Consider the following 26,686-nt stretch of genomic DNA (forward strand, 5'->3'; position numbering starts at 1 on the left):
TTGCTGTGTGTTTCCATTCCATGATTAATGTGATTTGAAGAGAAGTAATAAAATGAGTTTGGCCATACCTTTTTGTAACACCCTGTATACAGAACGACTGCTGTGAGCCTATCCATGATGAGAAATGGAAAAACCACTGTGATTTGCAGCCAACCATGTCAGATCAACACTGAGAAATGGTCCAGCAGTGTCCAAATCAACAGCCAGTCACAACATGGCTTATGAAACACTTCTGCACAAGAGCCCTCCCTCCACAGTTGACGAAGCCCACTGACCATTTCTCTGCCAGAGCTCTGCACTGTGGAAACAGGAGGGGGTGCACCTCTGCTAGGACATCAGCATGAGTAACATCTCTAACCAGAGCACATGTGGTGCTGAGTGGAATATCTGGGTGGATTCCAGAGAGCTTAGTTCGCTTAGAACCTTATATTACGTGGATGTGCTGGATGTTGTGTATGGGAATAAAGCACTATTGTCACAACAGTGTGCCACCTCTGTTATCAGTATGACCACTGCACTTAGTCTGCACCATTAGCTGAGTGGTCACCACATCTGACTGCCACACTGTGGGACCAAGTCTGATTCCTAGCTGGGTCATAGTTGTGTTGTCCTCATCATCATTTCATGATTACCAACACGCAAGTTGCCCAGTGTGGCGTCAACAAAAGGACTTGCAACTCAGTGACTGAACTTTCCCAGGACTACAGAACCTCCATCAAACCTGTAATTACAAGAGCAATTGCTCCTCCTATTGCATCTGGGTCACCCCTAATAATGCACTCTCTGTCTTTAGCCAGGCTGATACCTTCTTCACTTGCTATGATTACCTGATATCCATTATCAAAATCCCTTTGTAGTAGTGCTGTCCTCAGTTACCTGCCTAAAACTGGCTTCACAGTAGTTATGACCTTGTAACCTGATTCTAATTTCTCTCCATTTGGCCTACACCGTTCCCTTTACTACTACCTAGTAGCAGAACTCTTTATCTTCCTGCTTCATTTTGTTTACAAACTACCATTAGTTATATGACTATCAGCCCGGTGCACTCTTCTTTCTATTATAGCTAGATGAGTTTCCTCCTCAAATACTTCAGGTAGCAAGCAAAATTATTATCTAATATGATTTCAAATGTGACTACAGATCTCTTTTCATTTTGCTTCTGGCTTGGCATTTATTCGCTGTTTCCACAGTATTTTTCCCCTTAGCTCTATCTAATTCACATTTCTCAAAATCTAATTTAGTCTGAAGGGTACAGATGTTTTCCAATACTCTTCTGTATGCCCTACTGTTCCATGGGAGAAACTCAATCCATTCTCTGTTGAATTCCCCACCACTATCAGTCCAGTGGAAGATCTCCACCCACAACCCTCATATGGCATTATATTGTTCACTACCCTACAGCAATACAGAGACTTGTCACGTATCGTAAAAATTTCAAATCACAAAGAAGATTAAAATACTAAAGGAATATTAGAATTCACATAGTGCTGTCAACTGCAGCACCCAGAGGGTCAATAATGTGCTGAACAGCACTTTCAGGCATGTTTCATTGATATAACAGCAGATTGTTATTATCCCTGCTGTTCTGTTCACTTTTACTTGACATATATACTGTTCGGGTCAATATGACCCGACATATCAAAATGCTTTAGAAACATAAATTTTGGTACAGTTTTAGCTATCGACATTGTTGTTCTATTCCAGTACCTTGTTAGTAATAATAATAATAATAATAATAATAATAATAATGGTAATAATAATAATAATAACAATGCATACAACTTTATTGAGGGATATTTTTCATTTAAATATGCACATAAATTTGAAACAACAGACAGTTTCCATTACAGGCATTCAACTTAGAAAGCACTACAGTTTTTCCATACTTCTATTCTTATTGTTGACAGTTTAGACGTAAGTATTGACATTTTCTAACAACAGACAGTTGTCATTACAGATATTCATCTTAGAGCACACTACAGTACAGAACACACTACAGTTTTTTTATTACATTCCAACATAGAAAGCACTACAACTTTAGAATCCTCTCTTCTTACTGATTGTAGTTTAGGCACAAGTATTCACATAAATTTGAAACAACAGAATTTTCAATACAATCATCTTATAAAATACTACAGTTCTTTTCTTACTGCTTGCACTGTGGACACAAGTAGGTTACATGTTTCTTGCAAATATGTTTACTACATTTTCCACACACCATGTTTGTTTTATTGTCATTACTTGATGGACAGAACTTACAGCGTGCACGTTTTGTAGATTTTCTTGTTGTTACCGATTCTGACACACCACCCACATCATTCGGGTTTTGGATGCTTGTGACCATTCTCAAAGAATCTTCTGTTCTTGGGAAATGCGTTCTTGATGCAATATGTTCTTTTATCAGTGACTTTCCAAGTTCCTCCAAGAATATTCTCCTTCTAGTCAATTTGCTTGCATTCCAATTAGGGTCAACCGAAATCCACAAAACGTATGCATTATAAGCAGAAACATCAAGAATATTGTAGAAAACTATCATTGGCCACCTATTACTTTTTCGTTTGCATGTATATGTACCTAATAACTGATCAAGCGTGTCTACAGCACCTTTGGTTGAATTATAGTCCAAAATCATTTTTGGCTTCTTATCAGCCCTGTCACTGATTTCCGCATCATGGTGGAGAGTGCTCATAAGTACAACATTCTTGTGTCTCTTAGGAATATAATTAACCACAGTAGTGTCATTTGTGAAGTAAAATGAAGAGCTGTGTACCTCCTTGTTGGTCATTTTGTGTGGAAGCTCCGGCTTATTTTTCCGTATAGTTCCCAACATAGTCAATTTCCTTTTCAGAAGCAGCTGCCCCAAATTGTACGACGTAAAAAAGTTGTCACACGTGATATTCTGACCACGTAACTCAGAAGTGAGATCAGATACCACCCTCATTCCCTGATTTCTTTCTGGTGCCGCTCCACTCACCTTTCCTGTATAAATTTGGGCTTTCAGTACGTATGAAGTTTTGCTGTCACACATGGTCCATATTTTGATCCCATATTTTGCCGGTTTACTTGGGATATACTGCTTGAATGGACAGCGACCTCTAAATGCTACTAACTGCTCGTCAACAGTAACATTTTCTCCTGGATTATACAGTTTAGGAAGGACCTCTACCCACTTCTCCCAAATACTACGAATTGCGGCAAGTTTGTCAGTACGTCGTCTTTCCTCTCTAGTAGATTTCTTGTCAAATCGCAGGACACGTGATATCTTACAGAATGTTTCATGAGACATGGTTGCTCGAAATATGTTTCGCCCAGTATCTTTATCCCACAAACTTTTTGTAGACTCCCCATGAGATCGATATACACCCGCTAGGAGTAAGAGTCCTAAGTATGCATGGAAAACAGAACCATCAATATCTGTCCACTGTTCACCATAAACTCGCTGCCCTTCAATATTTGTCATCTCTATTATTTCATTTTGAAGCGCTGTGTGAAATACTGCTTCAAATGAACATTTTACATCAGATATTCTGCTGACTGCATACCTGGTAACTCCTGGGGTACTCTTGATGATGTTCGAAGCTGGTAGGCGACCATGTTGTGCTGGTGGATGCAACTGCCATTCTATATTCCCATTTTTAGAAAGAAAAGTCTCTACACTATTTTGTATGGGCTGTGGACTGTCGTAACTGTCATCGGAACACTCGCTTTCAGATGCATTGCTGATGTGATCTTCAAACTCAGAAAGTGATCCTTCATCTGGTGAGGCATTTACTATTTCTTCCAACTCACGATCATTCAATGGTCTCATCGCCATGGTGTCACAAGTCAAACTGGGCAGAAACAAAGCATTCCAATTATTGAGAACTGCCAATTATTATTTCCTGGGGAAAGCAACAAACAAGCCCATTGTTGTGAACGCATGGAGCTTTAGGTGATTGTTGAGAGTAAGTTGGAATGATGCAGTCACTATTCCCACACAACACAACAAAAATAATTTTCGCCATTTCCAGATTTTAGAAATAAATACGAGTTACACTAAACATATTTGTGTCGGGTCATTATGACCCGAACATTACATATGCAACTATTACAGTTGAAGCCCAAACTTCTTAAACTTTTTTAAAACCTTTTAAAACACATGCTGCTCATCCATTTTCAGACAAAGTCACAAAGTTTCATAAATATATATTGGTATTTACATAATGTAAAATAACGTTCATATTCGTTTCGGGTCATATAGACCCGAACAGAACAGCAGGGTTATAACTGTTATTTTTTACTTTATCAGTCTGTCTAATTTTCAACACCCATCTGTAGAATATCTCAAATGCATCACGTCTCTTCAGTTTTCCCACAGTCCATGATTCACTACAATACATTCTCAGAAATTCCTTCCTCAATTTAAGGTCTATGTTTGGTACATGTCTTCTTTGCCAGGAATTCCCTGTTTGTCTGCTCTAATTTGCTTTTTATATCCTCCTTTCTTCAGGCACCATGGGTTATTTTGCTTACAAGGTAGCAGAATTCCTTAACTTCATCTACTTCATGATCAATTTTTATGTTAAGTTTTTTGCTATTTTCATTACTTTTGTCTTTCTGCAATTTACTCTCAATCCAATCAGAAGATAGTGCAACAGTTATTGTGATGTCTTTTTACTGGGCATCTGTTGGAAATTCAAAAGCTTTTCTGAGTCATGTTGAACCACTCTTGTCATTTCTGTCGGGAAAAATAATTCATTCATCCTAATAAGTGACTTTAATGTGAACTTCTTAACAGATAATAGAAACACAGTAAACCTTGAACATATGATATGATATGCACTTAATATAAGTGGTTGACTCTACAATTTGAGTAACAGACTGTTCCAGTACTTTAATAGATAATACATTCATAGATAAGAACAATGTGAATCAGAATAGGATGCTGCTCATTGCATAGAGGTGGTGTTAAGTGGCAGACAGGCATATTTAAAATTATATTAAATTACATTATATTACAAGGTATACATAAAGTCTGGCAACACTTTCAATTATTTATTGACTAGAACTAAACATTATACAGATGTCACACATATTGCATTTTGAAGAATAACTCTGAAACCTTTTTTTACAAACATTTGATATGCAAACCCATGAGTGACCTGGCATACATCAATACAGTAATCGAATTCTTGCCATGCCTGTCCCAGCATGGCATCGTCGACTGTGGCAGTTGCTTCCCTTATTATCTCCCGGAGCTCTACTACATCACGTAGTAGAGGCAGTATATACACCAGATCTTTAATGTGACCCCAAAGAAAAAAGTCACACAGAATGAGATCTGGTGATTGGGGAGGTCATTTCGTGAAACAGCTGCCCCCTTCTGTAGCACGGCCGATCCATCGATGCAGCAGCTCCGTGTTCAAGAACCCCCAAACTTCTTGATGAAAATGGGTGGAGCCCCATTCTGCTGTAAGATGAATGGACTTTCCACACTGCCATTGGAGCCATTTCAAGTTCACAGGATGCATGATGCACCAATTTCTTTGGACTCCTTGTGAATGTCTCTCATACGCACTCCACATTAACTTCACTCACACTGGGATGTCTGCTTATCTTTGCCTGGCACAAGCAACACATCACATCAGATTTGTTGTGCCAGTGGTAAATGGCCTTCCTTGTTGGTGGCTTCTTACCATACTTGGTTCTAAACATCCATTAAACAGCTGTAGCACACTTGTTTTTGTTGAACTCCAACACACAAAAAGCTTGCTCCGTACCTGAACCTGCCATGTTTGTGACTAGTGCTGATCGATTATCAGCATATTACCAATCTACGCTGTGGCAGTATACATGGGGGGTGGGGGGGGACATTTCAGGGTTTCTCTTCAAAATGACATATGCATGTTATCTGTACAATGTTTAGTTCTTGTGCAATAGATAATTGAAAGTGTTCCTGGACTTCATGTACACCCTGTATATTATTACGTGCAAGCACGTGTGCACACAGAAACACACACACACACACACAAATCTCTCAAAACATTACACCAAACTTGCTTTGATATTAAGTATTTCAAAATGTCTTTTTTTCAGTACCATCTTTGGGCACTTTGGGCCACACTGTGCAGAGATGACAGTGACCATCTGTGTGTGTGTTATGCATGGGTGAATGTGTGTGTGTGTGTGGCGGGGGGGGGGGGGGGGGGGGGGCACAAGCACACATGTGCACCTCTATTCCTAGCACCTAGCACCACATGTGCGCAGATGTGTGTGTAGTAATATTTTTAGTAATATCCGACACACTTCTTTTAAATCTGCCTGTCTGCAACTCAATGTGGTGAGTAGCAAACTATTCTAATTAATATTGTTCAATGGAAATTCTGAGATGGAATAACAACATGAATTAGGATAGATTCTACTCACCACACAGAGGAGGCATTGACAGGCAGACAAGCACATTTAAATTAGCTGGAGCAGGCAGTGGGGATATAGAAGAGATCTGAGGCAGAAAGAAGAAGCAGATGTTAGAAAGGGTTGAGAATCATTTATGAAACTGGAGTGAGAGCAGGGAAGGGCACAGAAGCAGGCTGAGGGTAGGGATTAGCAAAGGTTCAGGCCAGGGGGTTTATGAGAGCAAAAGATATGCTGCAGGGAGAATTCCTGCCTCAGTAACTAAGAAAAGCTAGTCTTGGTGGGGAGAATGCAGACAGCTTTAGCCATGAAGCAGTTGTTTGTGTAAAGTATACCAACCAGCATGGCACACTTAGCAGCTGGGTGGTCCAGCTATCTTTTGGACACAGTTTGATAGCAGCCATTCGGGTGATGTGCACATAGAGTGCTGCACATAGGATGCATTAAAGTTAGTACACCACAGGACTACTTTCTCAGGTGGCCCTGTATTTGATGCGGTAGGAGGGTGAATAGGATAGTTCTTCCATTTAGGTCTTTTACAGAGATATGAACCAGAGGGTAAAGGTTTGTGAGGGGGGGGGGGGTGAAGCAGGGATGGGCAAGAATACTGTATAGGTGGGGTGGGTGGTAGAGTATCTCTGTGAGAGAACAATGCAAAGAATACTACTAATTTCAGGGTATTATGAGCGATAGTCGAAGCCTTGAAAGAGAAAGAGAACCGTTCTTCAAATCTTGGGTGATACTGATACATGAGGGTGGAAGGCGGAGGGGGGGGGCTCCTTTTGTGGCTGGTCAGTGATTATGTGATGGATAGTAGGAGACTTGGGGGACACAAGGACGGAAATCTGTTTCTGTACACCTTATCACTTAATTTGTGAAAGGAGGGCATTAAAAACCTTACAGCTACTGAAGTTGATACCCTTCTGTACTATTCATAGTTTTGTATGATCATAGTGAATGTTCCTTAAAAGTGAAAGTTCCTTAAAAATATTTCTGCATTGGTTCTAGGATGAATTCCTCTCATGATTCTTAGTCTCATTTCTGTGGATATAGTGCTTCTCTCACTAGTAGCTTTATTCCATATTTCTGTGATACCAAACAATGTGTGAACACAGTCTTTTGCAATAATCCAGGGTATAGTTTGACCAGTTTAGTTTGCAGTATAGTACTACCCTATCAATCTTTTAGTCAACCAGTTTTCTCCTATTTATTCATCACTAGAGGTTGTTTGAAACTAAGAAAAGGTTGTTTTACTGTAACTAGCGGGAAGACCATTTATGTATAACATTTCATAATATACATAAAAACCTTATTAACTGACACTTCATGTCCATTGTAAATTTACAATATTCTGCCCAGAGAGACAGATCATTAATAAAAATAATAAAAAATTAAGGCACCCACAACTGAGCCCAGAGGCACGCCACATGTGATGGTAGCTCATTCTAATGATACTGAAAAACTTTAACCACTATCTAAACATGGTAAAATTTCCAGCAAATACCCTGCAAATTGACACCACTGTAACTGTTGCTTATTACTGTTATCTTGATGCCACACACCTCAATTTACTGTTCACCACAGTATTGGTGTGATACTAGAGATATATATAATACATTATTTCCAACAACTTACAGTCATGTTTACACACAACTGGCCAAGTTCCTGCAGGATCACCACCCAACCCCTTACTTGCATGAGCAGTTGCTGCTCCTATTTCATCCATTTACCCCTAGTGTGAATCTGAGCAAGGTGATGCAGTGGTTAGCACACTGGACTCAAATTTGAGAGGACAGTGGTTCAAATCCTCATCCAGCCATCCAGATACAGGTTTTCCATAATTTCCCTAAATTGATTAGGGCAAATACTGGGATGGTTTCTTCAAAAGGGCACAGCTGATTTCCTTCCCCATCCTTGACATAATTCGAATTTTTTCTCCGTCTCTAATGGCCTCAGTGTCGACAGGACATTACACCAAATCTTCCTTCCTTCCTTTCTTCCTAGTACGGAACTCTCTGTCATTAGTGAGGCTGTTACCTGCTTCATTTACTAAGATCATGCTAAAACTGGTGCTTGGCTTCACAGTACTTGAGACACTGTAACCTGATTCAAATTGTCCTGCAGCATACATAACTCTCCTACCTAATGCAAGGCTCTTTGCTCCCTGTTTCATTTTGTTTCTGACTTACTCAATGGCTAGATAAGTATTCTGAAGTACTTCTAGTAACAAGCAAAATTTTCATCTAAAGTAATTTCAGATGTGACTGCAGATCTGTTTCCTTTTTGCACTTTACTTGTTACCATTTCCACAGAATTTTTCCCCTTCAGCCTATCTGATTCACATTTCTCAAAACATCTTATCTCTTCTGTATGGCCTCCTGTTCTACAGGAGAGACTCAGGTCATTCTCTGATCAATTCTCCACCACAGATGGTACATAGCAGAGATGCTACCCATAACCCTGGCATGGATGACCATTCTATAGCAGCAATAACACTTGTTATATATCATAAAATACTTAAAGGAAGCTTAAAATGCACATTCTGCCTTTGTTCATGCATGTCAAAATTAAAAATATATAAGATCACATGAGCCGTAAACATTTTTCATTCCTTTTACCTGATGTTACACAACAATTTCACTAATGTACCTAAGCTTAATTTATATTTATCAAGGCAAAATGTGCATAAAGTAGCTTCTAAACTACCAATTACTTAAATATTGAAGGAGCAAAAATCATAACATTCATATGCACAGTGTTGCCAACTGTTGCACAAAGGGGGCCTTGTTAACAAATTGTACAATGTGATTAAGTGTCAGTTTGAGATGGTGAAACAGTAAACATGGTGTCTCATAATGTTTGGTGGTAAGCTACTCTTATTCCTGGTTTGCACAAATTATTTAACTGGGAGATTGGAGAGTGTTTCAAAAACTGTGATGTTTGCTAATGAGACTAGTATACTAAGAAAGAGTTCAAACACATCCATACAAAATACAGCCAGGAGAAAAATGAAACAGGCTTATGACTGCATCACACCAAACACTTTAACCCTTAATCATACAAAGACTCATATTATGGAATTCCAAATTAATCTAATTGATTTACAGAAACCAGCACATACAGGATGAGCTGGATGAGTCTGCATGAGTGACATTCTTGTGTATCTAGAGAGATAGTAAACTGAAGTATTAACAGCATTTGGATAAGTTAATTGAAGAAGCTTTGTAATGCTTGCTTTACTTTGAAACCTTTCTCATTACACTATTATGAAAATTAAAGTTATTACTCACCCCACAGCAGAGATGCTGAATCGCAGATAGGCATAACAGAATGAACGTCACAAATAAGCTTTCTGCCAGCAAGGCCTTCATCAAAAATAGACAACTGAGCTGCCAGAGACTGCAGTCATGTGTGTGTTAGTCACATCTGTTGCGTGTGTGTGTGTGTGTGTGTGTGTGTGTGTGTGTGAGTGTCATCTATTTTTTACAAAGGCCTTGCTAGCTGAAAGCTTATTTGTGACAGTCTTTTTGTTGTGCCTACCTATGACTCAGTATCTCTATTATATGGTGAGTAGCAACTTTTATTTTCATAATATTATTGCATGTGGTCCTATATGTCTCATTATACTGTTATGCAGGTGTAAGTCCTAGAATACTTTTCACAGTTTCACTCTTAGAGCATAATCTTCCAGGACACTGCAGCTACAGTTAAAAAAGTTTTTATTGCACGGACACATACACTAAGGGCATTGTGTAGAGATGATAACCAAACATCTTGCAGAAGCGTCTTCAGCAACATATGGGTTCTTATATTCATGTGGCAAGTACATAACCTCCTTAACGGGATTTGTCAATAATGTAGGATGATTAAATTAGGGCAAAATGTGCACAATTCACAACTATAATACGAATAATAAAAGCAAGTTAATTCACATAGTCATCTGTATGAGCTAGTTAGCATTAACCATAATTTATTGTTACTATACTTTATAGAAGTAGCCTTCAGTGTTTTCTTCTGCCTGTTGATACTTAGCATGATTCATTCCAAATCCCTAAAGGCTCTCCATCAAGGTGAGATTTATAGAAAAGCATGTGTGAGTGAATTAATGAATGACATGCCACAACTGCATTACTAACATGTCACTGTAGCCATCACTTACATTCATTCATTATGTTCCATAAATCCCTTCATGAAGGAGAGCTTTAGGAATGTGCAATAAGCCAAGCAGAAACTCCTTCTGCAGCCTACTTCTGTTAAGTATACTAACAACAAATTATGACTGTTACTAATGTATTCACACTGACAATTATTACTTCCAAGTTACTTCATTCATGATTCTGTATGTAAGGAGGATATTAGCTACTTTGAGAAAAACCACTGTTCTTCGTGTTCTGCTACTCACATACTGTCTTATCCAAAACTTTTATGTAACTTTACTACTTTCCCTTTTATTTAAGAGGCTGCTTATGTCTTACTAACCTTACCCTCAACAGGCGTTTGTAAATATATCCAAAGTCAAGATCTGTTTAACACAAAATGTTAGAGATTTGCATAATCTGTCTCCCTATGTGTCCAGATATTGTAACAAGTTGTAGAACAATTGGCCAAGATGTGTTCTTTTACTTAATTTTTGAATATCTGTTGATGTTAAACACCTGCTTGATGTCTGCCAACAACCTATTAGATAGGGATGCATTGGTTTTTGTGGGAATTATTTTTGCTCTACGTATTGAGGTTGTGAACTACATAGTTCATCCTAAATTAATTTGTGTTGTTAATCACAAATGCAATTTTGGAGTATATGTATTGGTGCATAAGTGTAAGAACCTCTAGGTCCATGAAGAGGCTTCTGTAAGATGTTTTGTTATCAAATTTACACAATGTTCTTTCTGTACACTTCGGAAGAATTAGGTTTTACTTCCTTTGTTGTACTGCCTCAGAGGATTATGTCATAGGACAGTATTGAGGCAATGGTCACAGTCCGACTCTTCTTCTATAGATAGACCAATATAAAAAAGAATGTTGGAATAACTTGCTAGCAGATAGGAAAGATTTGATTTTTTTCCTTGACTGGAAACCATGGTTGTTTTCCGTTATTGTCTCTTACATTCTGAGTTACAGTAGTGCATCAAAGACTGATCACCCTTTAACAGTTCAGTTGAGAATAATCCATATTGATCCAGTGCTCCTGAAAGATTTTTGCCATATATATACTTACGATTATGAGATAGATGTTGTGGTACCCATTGATCACACACCTCAATATACATCTAAAGCCATCATGAGTGGTAGTGTATACAGATCCATGACACTTTTTGAAACCACTCTTAACGCTGCAACACAATATATTATTAAGCTTACATCACAGATCATAGAAGTCATGTTATTTCATGGCTAGCTATTGTAGTTTAGTGTCTATGACATAATAACTTTGCAGTATACAAATTTTTCCATTCTGTTGCAGCTGGCATCAGATTTAATGTTTGTTGAAGGAATAGACACAGTTGTGCGGAAAATGAGTTTGAGTTCTGCAGAACCAGTTTACTACTATGAATTTTCTTTCAATGGACCACTCAGTACATATCCAGATTTCCCAGGTAAACTGCTATATGTTCCTAAAATTAATAATTACACATAAATTTCCTATGTATTTCATGTACTATTACAATTGTTAATGTACATTATTTATATGTTCTATGTCTTCATATCAAGTGCCACTTCCTCACAACCTTACTGCTAAATATTGTTTCACAGGAGCTTGCCATGGGGATGATGCAAGATACATGTCGAATTATGCAGGCCAAGACCCAAATTCTGCTGCTTACAAAATTGGGCTTCAGATGAATCAAGTGATTGCCAATTTCATCAAATACGGGTAATGCAATGAAATCTTTACAGATATGGAACATCACTCATGCTGAGAGTGTGTGTTCTTTCTTTTAAAAATGAATGAAAGATCAGGAAAATTTTATTACAAGTATGTTTTGTCCATAATTTCTGTTATTTTGTTCTTTCAGTGATCCAACACCAAATACTGATGATGTGGTTACAGTTGACTGGAATACATACAACTCAGATAGCACAAATTACTTGGAATTTGCCTCACCTCTTTACGTCAGCACTGGGCTCAACAAGGAAAGAATGGATTTCTGGCACAGTGTGATGCCCTAATCTGTTGAAAGTATCAAATACGTATTAGAAGAACCAAAATGTATTTAGAAAGAGACTTAAATAAAGCATCTATTTAAAAAAAACTGAACATATTCCTAATTTTATAGTGTTAATGGACTTAAAATCATTGTTACCACCAGTTATTATGTTTGTTCTTTTCCTATGTGACGTAATTTGTTGAACAGATACGTATAAATGATGGAAATCAGTCAGAAATGTTGAACACCTACAAGCATTATAAGAACATAGGCTTCCGTGGCTGGTTTCATAGTGATTAAAATCACTCACAAGCATTATTTGGAAAGTAAGGTGAAAACCACCATAGCTAAACAAATGTTATGCAAAGATTGGAACTTGCATACAACTGACCGCCAGCACACCTTGCTCATCAAATGTGGCCATTTCCATTTTTATTGCTGCAATGTGCTGTTTACAGTATCAGTTGAAAAATTTTAAAAAAATTGAACAGCCCACTGGCTGTGAGATATTGTCAGTGATTCAGTTTTCGACAACAAGGAGTGTTGCAGCAGTGGAAATTTATTGATGGTTAAGTGAAGTGTATGGCCACAATCCAATGAGTGACAGCAAAGTGTATAAGCAGATGAGAGCTTTTAAGGATGGACATGATAATGTTCATGGTGAACTGTGATCAGGCCAATCATCAGTGATGTCAGAAGATTTGGACAAAGCCGTAAATGAAAAAAATTATAAAGACTGGTGATCACAATTTCAATTTTAGCATTGGAACTTCTGATTTAGGGTAGAACGGAATACTGAAGAAAATTTTACTGCGTATGGAAAAGATATTATTAATTATGCCTGTGAGTGGTCTACCAGAAAGAAGCTAATTGTAAGTCCCTAGGAAACAGTATTAATAAACTTCCATATAGATCAAAATAAAAATGCACCACAACTAGTAATATGTGTGGATAATCAACATATCATTGTGATTTATTGGGATCTGCATCAGGAAGATCTGAAATGGATTTCTTCTCTCTACCAAGGCAAGCTCAGAGTCCAGGGGAGGAAGCTGAGCCCATTGACAAGAAACCATTGTTCTATTCATGTGAACAACCCATTTGCCATCAGGAAAAGAAAAAGAAATACCTTCATTCAATTCTTGTTTTGTGCAGCACAGCTGTCACTCCAAACAATAAAGTTTTTCTTCATTGTTATCATGATGTTTAACACTTTCAGAATGCATGATGCGACTTCATTTCCACCCCTACCAGTGATACTCTCATCCCACATACACATGTAAGACTGAAGGGTGTCATCTACAGATACTGTCATGTTGTAACAAGGTAGCTGGTGGCTGTAAAACATCTCAGAGTACGTTAGTGTGGGCACAAACATAATCTGCTGCATATCAATCGACATGCAGCAAATGTAAGTGTCAGGGAACTGAGAAGAACTGATGTCACTCATCAGAGGGCTCTGTGCCATCTCTGCCTTCCTATGGTGAATCTCTAAATGTGCCTGTGACTGCAGTGAACCTGCTTTTGCTTCAATGTTCAGTAGGTCACATGTCTTGCAGGTATCTTTCCTAGGTCTGTGGAAGGAAATTCTTTCAGAAAGACAGTACAATAAAAATTGGAACTTAGGATGCTTTCAGGTAACATTTTCTTTAAAGTGAGAGTACATTCTTGAAATATTCAGGTCAGGACTGAGGAATTTCTTGCTTGCTCTTGCTCGGCTGTAATGACAAACTTCCCAGGGAAAGTAATTTGTGTGCTGCTTCACAAAAATTTTGTCTTCTTCGCTGTATTGGGATTGAGCATGTCTTGTTCTGTGGTCAGTGAATGTTGTCTCTCCAACACTTTTCTTCTTAATAAGTATTTCCAGCTTTTATTTTCCAACAGCAAAAATATTCATAAAAGTGGTTTTGAAAACTGGAACAAGATCCCCTGTACCATCTGGAATAGAATACCGAACTGTTCCCTGTTTGTGACTTTCAATGGGATTATCATAGGTTCCATGCCAATGGCACTGTGCTGGTATGTTCTTTATGTTGTGTTGTCTTGGTTATAGAACTTAAAAAAGAAATCTGTTTTCAATACAGGCGCCAGCTCACTGCACCTTAATCTACATTTGCATAGTACCTAAAGGAAAGAACAACAAAACATTATGTTTTCTGTAGAGGTCACTCAAAATATGTACACTTTCAACAGTAATCATTCCTTATGTAGATTTCTCAGCTAGTGGAGGGCTTACAATCATACCGGTACCTGCAATGAGAGACAGTTTCCTAGCTGGTATATTTTGTGTGTGTGTGTGTGTGTGTTTCATATGCTTAACCTTTCGTCTTTAATTACTTCTGTTCACCTCTGAATGATCCACTACCATTCTTCCTCCATCTCCTACCCATGTGGCTTTCATCTGCCATAACCTAACATATGGACATAAAATACGTACCAAATGATTTAAAGATAACATGTAGATATATAATATTTCATTTATATGACAATGTTGTAAGACTGTATATGACCATAATATTATGTGATGTTTATACACATATCTTATAAGCTAAAGAGCAATGATTCACAACAAAGGACAGAATAGAAGTCTATGCAAAGAAGTCTACACTTATCATGGCAGCAAAGTGAAACAAACACAACTGAATGGCACGTTACACCATTCTTATGAAGTCAGCAGTCAACTTAACACCATTACCATCTAGTGGTGGCAAGTGTAACCACTTGGAATTCTCGGTGGACTTAGCACTTTTCGTATGTAATCCTCAGTATCCTGCACCTTTCAAATCACTTCACATTTTCATGAATTTGGCAATTAGCACATTTCTACAGTTAAGTATCCAAATCTATATTTGTTCATTATGTGGTCCACTTTATTATAAAAATATAAATGACATAAGTTTGCTAGTTGTAAAACCAGCAATTAAAAAGTTTTCCGTCGTACAACATATTTACTGAAAAAATGATTTTTTTGGACAAATAAGACAAATAAAAAATAACTGAAAAATATTTCTCGTCCGTGGGCAGTCGTCGAATACCGGCTCATGCAGTAATGAAGTGTGGGTGAATTTATCTCTTTGAGGAAGCCACTGCTCTACCCACAGCTTTCCTTCACTAATCCAACCGTGCCAGCTCTGAAACATCAAAGAAAATCCTAAGTTTTATGCTTTTGTGATGCAAAGTGGCATCTCGAACAGCCAAGCAGCCAGTGATGAGCATGGGGCACTGCTGTGCCATCGAACGATAAATGTGGAGCCTGCCACCAAGTTCGTCAGCAGTTGAGCCAACCAATAAATTGAACATCCGTGTTGGTGCCACTAGATTGTTTTACGCAAATAGCTTGGGAATCATTGTACACCATTTTATGTCAGAGTGAATATTTAAATCATTGAGCTGTTTTACAATTTTTTGTCTATCAATTTTTTATATTTTGTGTTGGAAAACTTTGAGTTTCTGAATGTGTCTACCACAGAACAGTTCACAGCTTTACTGACCAACTTACAGGTCATAAGCGAAAAAGTCATGAGAATATATTAGATTGCAGATTCCACAGAAAGTCATGATCGAAAAATTCATGAAGAAATAGTCGCAGCACCAGATGCAATTGCAGCTGTGCAAGCAGAATTAACACAAAAAGTAGAAGCTTCATCTGCTAATTTATCAAAGGGGAAAGGCTCTGGTAAAAACTTATCAAATGCAGGGAGTAACATGACAAAAAACTGTATGCTTTCTACAAAAGAAATTCAACGAATGAGGAAAAAAACCAAGTACAAAATTTGATGAATAATAAGCAAATCGATTAGAATAATTCAAAAAGAACCTTGCTGATGCATTCTCTGAACAGCATAATGATAGGAGAATTCCACTGAAGAGAAGTTAACTGTCACATTGTGAAATGTCGACCTAGCAAAAGCTGATGAGGTAAAAGAACTCAGCAGCAAGGTTTCAAAGGCCCAATGACAGGTACAGAGCAAGGTACAAGACAGATTGTGGCTAAAGCTTTAAACTTGCACATTCATGAATAGTTAAGAGAACCTATGGGGCACCGTTGGTGAAGTTGATAATTTGCGAACCAAGCTTGCAAATTTGTATGCTCATGTATATGAGGATATGATGTATAGGTTTTATTTAAGTATTCATAATTAATTGATATATTAATGTGTGTTATTATAACACAAAGATCCAAATATCTCTTGCACATTGTGCAGCTGCAGATGAAAATGGATCAATAAATCAAATCAAATCAAAAAGTGTACAATACAATGTGTAGGTTCCAAGTGAACCAAATGAATACGAGGGAAGAATTAGCCAAGCAAATCCTCATTGTAGTGGAAGGTATTCTCCCACACTGGAAATTCTCTACTTTCAAATCAGCAAAAAAAGTTTCCACCCTGGGTCTTTATAAGATCATTCTGTGATGTACTACCAAATAACTATAATGAAGTTGTCGCTTTTTTATGTAGGCAGTCATATGCAGGGTGAGGAGCAGATGCAGATACCGGTGAAAGGCTGAGAAAGGCTTCTTCATGAAAAACTGGCCCAGGGGCATTCAAACGCCTAATTTATTTGGGATGCTCAATGGCCACTTTCATTTTCCTGACATGTTTTTTCTTGGTTGGGTGGCCCAGACTGGTAGGATTGGCACCCTGCCGCAATACTGTTAAAAGTACACTGACGTAAAAATATTGCAGCGCCAAAGAGGTGTTGTGCGACATAAACAAAAGGTGGTAGGCATTTTTCTACATATGACAAATGATTTGTATTCAAATTTCACATCAGTCACATAAGAGTGGTGCTAGTAGCAGCCATATGAGGATGCAAATCAAGGCTGCTGTAAATACATGCTGTAATGGGAGTGAGCGTTACTTACCTTTGAGATTGGATGTGGTGGGTCGATGTTAATCAAGAATGCTGCAACAGTACCTAATGGCTGCTGCTGTTGAATTGCTCCGTTAGACACCTTTCCCACACGAGCAAACCAGTTGTTTCTTTACCTGTGGTGAAAAGGGTTCTATTCTAATGTTTATAATTGGTGTAAATGACAGAGAATTATGTTGAATAATGTTTATTCAAAAGGACATCTTAAAAATTATTCTTATCAAGTGCAGTAAAGTTACTTTGAGAACATTACAAAATCGTAGCAAAATCAGCAAACTAACTACCGGTAGTTGTCAAAGACTAGTGAAAACTTAGACCATTTCATGACCATAAGACATGAAATATTCACCAGCTCAGACTGTTCAGAGTTCAACATGATGATTCAAAAAGTAACACACATGATACAAAGAACAGTAACTCATACCCTGTCTATCCTCAGTTCTGTAATAGTGGCAGAAAAAGATTTAGAGTCCTATTCTGGAGCACATTCAGACCTGTCAAAATGTATTGTAGTGGCTGTTCACCACCCAGAATCAATCACCTGTATGAAAGCCTTCTTCCAGAACACATCAAGTGTCCAGAATCACTCTTTTGAACTCTTCACTTCAAAAGTCCCATTCTCCACTTGACAACCATAGTGTGCCACTACTGTCTGCTTTTCCACTTGTTGAAGGCCATCCATACCAAAAATACATCATTCTTCCTTGCTAGAGACATGATTTGACTCATCTTGACCACTTTCCTGCTCCAAACGAATATATTACAACAACATTTCTTTTTTTTTTTAAAAAAAAAAAAGAAAGGAATATTATAAACATTCTGTCACACTCAGACCATGTACTATGATCACAAATAAAGGTTTTTTCACAAATAAATGAACTAGTATTATAGCGCCCGTGTGCTCATGATAAATGACAATGAATTGTCGTTAAATTTTATTTAAACAATTATTTATGCCTTCTTGAAAAAAGGCGTCTTTGGTTCTCTTTTCAATTGTTGCATCCGCTAACACAGGCAATTGAACACTTTTAAATTGGCACAGTTTTTAATAGCACTTGCAATCATCATTTAAGTAAATGTAACTGAAAAAATACTAAACTTTTCCTTCAATGTGAGGTACTCATACTGATTCATTAGCTGTGTAAATGTGGAGAATACGATGTTCTGATGAACGTTTACATAATGCAAAAGATATAAAAGACGTCGAAAATCAATAAATAAAATATATACAGATACGTAGCATTCATGGATGATAGCTACAGTGCAGTGCTATCATCTGACAACCGTTTGCTGAAACGGCATGAAGTGATTGAAAGTTGTTAATTCAAAGGTACATTGTATAAATGTTTATCCACTGTGAAATATTAACTTCTGCAGTTTTAAAGATGTGTCATTGGATGTGTCTCATTTATCTGGGATCACTGATGCATTCGGATTTGCTTTAGTACTTGATAAGAAGTATTATAGACCCCAAGAGAGCTACAAGAAGCTACCCTTCAGCTTGTCTGACACCTCGCCATGTCTTGGAGCAAGGTCTCCTTAAATTTACCATTTTTATCCCTTACACAAGCAATATAACCCCCAGAATACTTATAACTTCACATGAAAATATGCCCATTTGCACACTTATATTAAAACACACTTTTTCATACTCATAGCACTTCAACGGAGAGGAGTAATTTCCACAGTAGGAAACTGTTTAAGTCTGTTTGATAGGTTGTTTCTTCTTAATACTTGTCAGAAAAATACTGTTTACAAGAACCCACTCTAATTCACTAATATCTACATTCGATGATATAGTGGAGAACATTATCCTGAACTGGGGAGTAATATATTTCGCCTGCTTTAATGCATTGCTTTTGTGTGATACCTGTATTGTCTTTGTTGAAGTCGGTGTTATGAATCCTCATGTAGTATGCAGGTGGATAGTTAAAATTGAATGTAAATAGAGCATAACTTTAAGCTTTTCTCAGTCTTGGGTGTCTGGGAGGTTGACATTGTATCAAAACGCCACCAAACATCATCAAAATGTCTATTAAAGTACATCCAAACTGCAATAAACTGTTTCTGAGACTACAACATCCATCATCAAAACTTTCAGCTGCTCCACCATTACAAGAACCCCCTCCCCACACAGGTGACAAAACTTTACTCGGGTCTTGGTTAAATCTATGGAAACAACTTCAATCACAGACCTGTACATTCTGCATGATAGGTAAAGGCCCAGTAGTTATTCTGTGAACAGTAAAATATGTATCAGAATTGGATGGTATATAAAGAAATAGCAAGCCACATCCAGTAAGCAGTAAATGTTTGTACACGGGGGTAAATATCGAAAGTATTGAAGAACGTCACAAAATCAGCAAAATTCTGTTACAACCCATTCTTGCTAGACACCTGTATTTATACTTAGAATGTATTGGACATGCATCTGTTCACTGAATAACTGCTTGGAATCTTATCTACTGTGCTACATGTATTGTCCTGTGATTGAAGGACAGTGCATTACACAGACGTGGTTTCAAGACGAAACTGTCATATCCCTTTACGCATGAATAATGCTACCTAATGTGACCACTGCTGTACCAATAGTCTTCCCTTCACCCCCCCCCCCTTCACCACCCATTGCAGTTACGTATTGTATGCATGTTAACTATGTACAAAGAGTTTGGGGTGAGGACATCCAGAGCCAGAGCCATCCACGAAAGTCACTGAACTCGCTGCTACAGGTTTGCAAGCACAAGCATATTTGTAATGACTTTCCAGTATATTCGCATCTTTAGGATCACACTTATACAGAATATTTCAACTTTTAGCAGTTTCCATGATGGATCTGGCTTGTTATAAGTATTTTATTTCAATCAGTGTCACACACAAGTTGGTAATGGAGAAACGGAGAACAATGTCATTGGCTGAACAGAATGACGGAGTGGCTATGGGTAGTCCTTTGTCACCCATAGTCGCCAATTTATTTATGGAGGACTTTGAGGCTATGGCACTGAGGACTTCAGCTTTGCAACCAACGTGCTTCTGGAGATACGTGGACGATACCTTCTTTGTATGGCCGCATGGACGTGATGCTCTTAACAGGTTTTTGGACCGCTTCAACTGTCTTCATCCCCGTATCAAATTTACTATGGAGGATGAAAATGATGGGATGCTTCCATTTTTAGACGTAATGGTTTATAAAAAACCAGATGGAACTTTGGGACACAGTGTTCACTGAAAGCCGACACACACAGATTTGTACCTGCACCCTCAGAGTTGTCATCCACCACACCAACGTAGTGGCGTCCTTAGGACTTTGGTACGGAGAGCATATGCCATTTCCGACGCAGACAGCTTAACCCAAGAACTTGAGCATTTGATGACTGTTTTTAAGGAAAATGGATACACCGAGAAACAGATTCGTCAGGCTATGGAATTTGGACCGTCTCCGGAGGTGTTCGAAGAGGAACATAGATCTGTGGCCTTTCTTCCTTATGCTGGAGGCTTATTGTTTAAGGGGCTCCGGAATGCCCTATACTTGCAATGTTAAAATAACGCTTATAAATTACATCTTTCCTCACAAAGTATTTGAGGTAGGAAGTTGAACTTTTTACAGATTATTTATTGGAATATGGGCTACAACTTAACACAGGGATTTTACAAAATTTTAGTTCAGTTATTAAAGATGTTTTGTTTTTCAATTTTAATGAAAATTCACAACATTTTTTTGCAATATTTTATTTATATATTGAAAAATATACAGTTTTTTGGAAAAAGGCTGTGTTAAATTATGCAGAAGGTACTGTGTAACATTTATTGAAAGTTTGAAACAAATATGTTTGGAAGATCCTTAGAAAACATGTAATTAGTATGAGAAAATAAAAGTTTTGGGAATCAAGCGACAAAGATTGGATTAACTTTTTAGTGCATTCCAGGTCCATAGGATGGATTATCTTCATCCTCTGCAAACTCCTCCTCCAGCTTCCTCTTGTTCCTCCTCCTGTTTACTCTTGCTTGTTTTTCTAGACTCTTTACAGCCCTGTCTGCAGCCCGAAGGTGTTCCTTGTCTAAAGCAACCATCGCTCGTACCATGTTAGAACCTATCTTCATTCCCATATTTCTAAATACCTTTGGCTTTCCAACATTTCTCCTTTTCTTAAAAGCCTTCAGAGGATTTCTAATAACTTTACTTTTACTCATTATTATACTTCAACAAAACAGAGACTCAAGAAACAGAATTAATTACGAATATTTTCGAGATAACGACAGAGTAAATAAACATGAAACAATCGACAATCACACCAGCGATATATATTGAACCATCACAGGTTAGCCACAACACATACTTTATCTCACATCACTAAAATGTACCTGATGAACACGGACGTTAATAATAACACCATTTGACAGCAGTTTAACAGCGCCACAGTGGGTCACGCCCATGTAGAACACATTTCAAAAAAAATTTAAAAATAGTTGTAGTCTTCGGAATTGAATAAATTATATATCTATTAAAAGGTAATAGTCTGCAGATTCAGAAAACGCAAAAAAGTTAAAATTGAACTTTTCATGATTTTGAGCCTTTCCGGAGCCCCTTAAGATTGGACGAATTTTAAGGATTTTTAACATTAAGAGTGCGTTCCGTCCACCCTCTAAGATTAGGGCTCTGCTCGGCTCTGTGAAGGATGATTTGGGACTTAGGAAACCCGGGGTGTACAAAATCCCGTGTCAATGTGGGAAAGTTTACGTTGGCCGTTCTATTCGCACAGTGAATGACAGGTGTGTGGAACATTGCCGTCACACGAGGTTACAACAGCCGGAAAAATCGGCCGTAGCAGAACACTGCCTAAATGAGGGACACAAAATGAAATTTGAGGAAACTGTTGTAATTGCCAACATTTCCGGTTTTTGGAATAGTGTGTATAAAGAGGCGATTGAAATTAGGTTGGCTGATAATTTAATCAACAGGGACAATGGGTTTCCTCTTAGCAAAACGTGGAATCCTGTATTATCTCGCATCAAAACTGAACGTTCTTCGGTGCGGCCTTGATTGCGATATATCGTTGCCAGCAGTGTTTCACTAAGGGCGGCGCCACCTTCCTCTTTTTGGAAGCCAGAAACCGTGATGCGCGGCGCATGCGCCGTGTACTGAACGGTGGCCTATATAGGACGTCGAATTGCAATCTTGCGTCAGTTCTCAGCGGGACTCATCAGCAGAAGCAGTATTTCCTGAAGATGGCGAACAGTTGGATCGCCGAAATATCGAGTCAAGTTGATTTTAGGATCCGGCAGCAAACCCGAAGAGACTTTCAAGACTTATTACACTGGGAAAGCCTACGTAGTCACATAAAGTAAAGTAAGTTTAAGAAAGAGAGAGAAATTACCATAAGGTGATCTGTATATGCATATAACACATGTATTTAGGTCTGCAACCTCTACTCCTGTTAATTGAGTGTCTTCATCTAAAGAATACATTTCACAGGGATAGAAAGTTTCACCTTTGATATCATTTTTTGGGTGTATACAGGTTCCACCATTTTTATAGTTTTTCTAACCTAAAATTTTCCATATACTGATAACTCTGGTTCTTTTACCCAGTGTTCATCAATACACAACAAAAGTAGATCTGATAAGAAATTCATATCACCTGTGAGGATTTCAGTTTCACTTATTTTATTTCGCAGTCTTTGGACATTGTGACAATATACGTTCAGACTTTCACAAATACGATTTCCTGTCTGATGTGTGGAAATAGAAGACGCCAGATGCATGTCTGCTATTTTCTCTTGTGAATTAGGCGGCTTGACCAAAAAAAAAATTGTTTTTGACTGCTTTTTTTGTTCTTGTTGGTCTTCTTGGAACCCTTGAGCTCTTGAAGCTGCTGGTTGCAGCTGTACACTCAGATGGAATGTGGACATCTGACACTGAATGTGATAGTATTAGAATCTGCTGAGGGCTTGTAGGTTTTGCTAGTTGGTATCTCGATTCGATTTTTTTGGTTCTGGAATAGCATTAAGTCCCCAACTGGAGTTTCTTCTGTTTTCCTGAGTGATGATTCTTCATTTTCTGTTCCTCTGATTGAAGTTAGTGGGAGGTTTGGTGACGCTATTTGTTTTTATATTGGCGTAGATGTGCTTTATTTAGGCGTTGTCTCAGCAGTGATGGAGCTATGAGGCTGCGTTGAAGATAAATCTTCTACTGGAGTTGATGTAGTTTCATTACGTAAATCACTGGTTTGGGAGGCCAGTGTAACCATGTCATCGGGCGTTGGTAGGGGAGTATGTAGGAAATTTCGTGCCGCTGCGCTACCGGAAATGAATTTTTCCCCGTCACGGGCCAAGTAATACTGGGGCCCGTGCTCCGCCCAGCCTCGCCAGAAAGTAAGTCCCACTACCTTAACAGCTTCTTTAAGCGGTTGCGTTACTTAAATCAACACGTTTTCAACTCTGGTAAAAGCTACTGATCACAGAGACACACACATTCACAGAGACACAGCGGCGTCGCATATGACCCAGATGGCATCCCATTGTGCCCCAGGGATCTACAACCTCAAGAAGAATCGCACCTCGGCTTTTGGCAAGATCAATGTTTAGTGTTTTTATTCAAGGCCAACACTTTATTTACAATAATACAGAGTTAAGTCACCAACAAATGATACATCTCCACAACAACTAAGTCCTTTACACCAAAAATATACAGCCTCATTATCAACTACCTTCTTGCGACCACGTGTATGTACACTACTGACCATTAAAATTGGTACACCAAGAAGAAATGCAGATGTTAAACGGGTATTGATTGGACAAATATATTATACTAGAACTGACATATGATTACATTTTAAGGAAATTTGGGTTCATAGATCCTGAGGAATTAGTACCCAGAAAACCACCTCTGGCCTTAATACGCCTGGGCATTGAGTCAAACAGAGCTTGGATGGCGTGAACACTTACAGCTGCCCATGCAGCTTCAACACGATACCACAGTTCATCAAGAGTAGTGACTGGAGTATTGTAACGAGCCAGTTGCTCGGACACCATTGACCAGAAGTTTTCAATTGGCGAGAGATCTGGAGAATGTGCTGGCCAGGGCAGCAGTCGGACATTTTCTGTATCCAGAAAGGCCCGTCCAAGATGCGGTCGTGCATTATCCTGCTGAAATGTAGGGTTTCGCTGGGATCGAATGAAGGGTAGAGCCACGGTTCGTAACACATCTGAAATGTAACGTCCACTGTTCAAAGTGCCGTCAATGCGAACAAGAGGTGACCGAGACGTGTATCCAATGGCAACCAATACTATCATGCCGAGTGATAAGCCAGAATGTCGATGACGAATACACGCTTCCAATGTGCGTTCACCGCGATGTCGCCAAACACGGCTGCGACCATCATGATGCTGTAAACAGAACCTGGATTCATCCGAAAGAAATGACGTTTTGCCATCCGTGCACCCAGGTTCGTTGTTGAGTACACCATCGCAGGCACTCCTGTCTGTGATACAGCGTCAAGGGTAACCGCAGCCATGGTCTCCGAGCTGATAGTCCATGCTGTTGCAAACGTCGTCAAACAGTTCGTGCAGATGGTTGTTGTCTTGCAAATGTCCCCATCTTTTGACTCAGGGATCGAAACATGGCTGCACGATCCGTTACAGCCATGAGGATAAGATGCCTGTCATCTCGACTGCTAGTGATACGAGGCCGTTGGGATCCAGCACGGCGTTCCGTATTACCCTCCTGAATCCACCGATTCCATATTTTGCTAACAGTCATTCGATCTCGACCAACGCAAACAGCAATGTCGCGATACGATAAATCGCAATCGCGATAGGCTACAATCCGACCTTTATCAAAGTCGGAAACGTGATGGTACGCATTTCTCCTCCTTACACGAGGTATCACAACAACGTTTCACCAGGCAACGCCGGTCAACTGCTGTTTGTGTATGAGAAATCGGTTGGAAACTTTGCTCAGGTCAGCACGTTGTAGGTGTCGCCACCTGCACCAACCTTGTGTGAATGCTCTGAAAAGCTAATCATTTGCATATCACAGAATCTTCTTCCTGTCGGTTAAATTTCGCGTCTGTAGCACGTCATCTTCGTGGTGTAGCAATTTTAATGGCCGGTAGTGTATAAACACAGCTTGCGCAGGAACTAAATAACAACAACCATCACCTACTGTTTCACTAAAATGAAAATTACGATAGCTAATTACATCTCTACGAGCAAAACTCTCAAGACCACCGTACTCACTTATGCCTGCACGTCTAGCAAACACAACAGTTAACCAATCATTACAGTCACCAGACGGAGTAGCACCAGCCTGACTTACACCAAAATCAAATCTACAAGCTAAAAACACACACGGTCTATCCATAACAGCACGAGAAGCGATGCCTTTAGCTTTAACTTTATTCTTCGCTGTGATAATAGCAGTCTTCGACTCACCGTTGTCTTTAGCCTTACACACAATCGCCCGCGAGCGAGGACGACAATGATAGCGACGCGCCCTGAGCCGTTCAATGCTGTTAACGGTGTACAATTCCAAGTCAGAGTCACGGTAATATCAGCTCCACGAGGCTATTTATAGCCCAGCAACAGCCTTATCAAACGCAGCTTCCTGCCAGTTGCGCAACAGGAAATGAATTTTTTCCGTCACGAACCTAGTAATACTAGGGCTCGTGCCACGTCCCGCCTCGAAAGAAACTTAACAAGGAAACCTCCCCATCGCACCCCCTCAGATTTAGTTATAAGTTGGCACGGTGGATAGGTCTTGAAAAACTGAACACAGATCAATCGAGAAAACAGGAAAAAGTTGTGTGGAACTATGAAAAAAATAAGCAAAATATACGAACTGAGTAGCCCATGGCCAACATAAGCACATAAAGGGTAATGTCAGCTCAGGAGCGCCGTGGTCCCGTGGTTAGCGTGAGCAGCTGGGGAATGAGAGGTCCTTGGTTCAAATCATACTTCGAGTGAAAAGTTTATTTTATTTTATTTATGATTATCACATCCACAAGAAAACCTAAATCGGACAAGAAGAATCTTTTCACCCATTCGCCAATGTACAAGTTAGGTGGGTCGACAACATATTCCTGTCATGTGACGCACATGCCGTCATCAGTGTCGTATAGAATATATCAGACGTGTTTTCCTGTGGAGGAATCGGTTGACCTATGACCTTGCGACCAAATGTTTTCGGTTCCCATTGGAGAGGCACGTCCTTTCGTCTACTAATCGCACGGTTTTGTGGTGCGGTCGCAAAACACAGACACTAAACTTATTACA

At 38.9% G+C, this 26,686-nt stretch overlaps 1 protein-coding gene and 1 long non-coding RNA gene across 2 annotated transcripts in view; one reads left to right on the forward strand and one right to left on the reverse strand.

The window, feature by feature from the left end:
* The window catches only part of LOC126236712 (esterase FE4-like), a 78,023-nt gene extending 65,376 nt beyond the window's left edge, over window positions 1–12,647 (forward strand). Inside the window, exons 9-11 of the mRNA XM_049946233.1 lie at window positions 11,858–11,990; window positions 12,148–12,268; window positions 12,411–12,647. Of these exons, the coding sequence (XP_049802190.1) occupies window positions 11,858–11,990; window positions 12,148–12,268; window positions 12,411–12,564 (408 nt within the window). The 3' untranslated portion in view covers window positions 12,565–12,647. The remainder of the gene's footprint in view (window positions 1–11,857; window positions 11,991–12,147; window positions 12,269–12,410) is intronic.
* A 2,837-nt stretch (window positions 12,648–15,484) lies between these two features.
* On the reverse strand, window positions 15,485–25,933 carry LOC126234523 (uncharacterized). The gene is made up of 3 exons (XR_007544744.1): window positions 25,847–25,933; window positions 17,410–17,533; window positions 15,485–15,673 (listed from the first exon to the last, which is right to left on the reverse strand). It is a non-coding gene; the product is annotated as an uncharacterized LOC126234523 (long non-coding RNA).
* Between the last annotated feature and the right edge of the window lie 753 nt (window positions 25,934–26,686).

This window comes from Schistocerca nitens, chromosome 2 (genome assembly GCF_023898315.1).
Source record: "Schistocerca nitens isolate TAMUIC-IGC-003100 chromosome 2, iqSchNite1.1, whole genome shotgun sequence".
NCBI classification, from domain to species: domain Eukaryota; kingdom Metazoa; phylum Arthropoda; class Insecta; order Orthoptera; family Acrididae; genus Schistocerca; species Schistocerca nitens.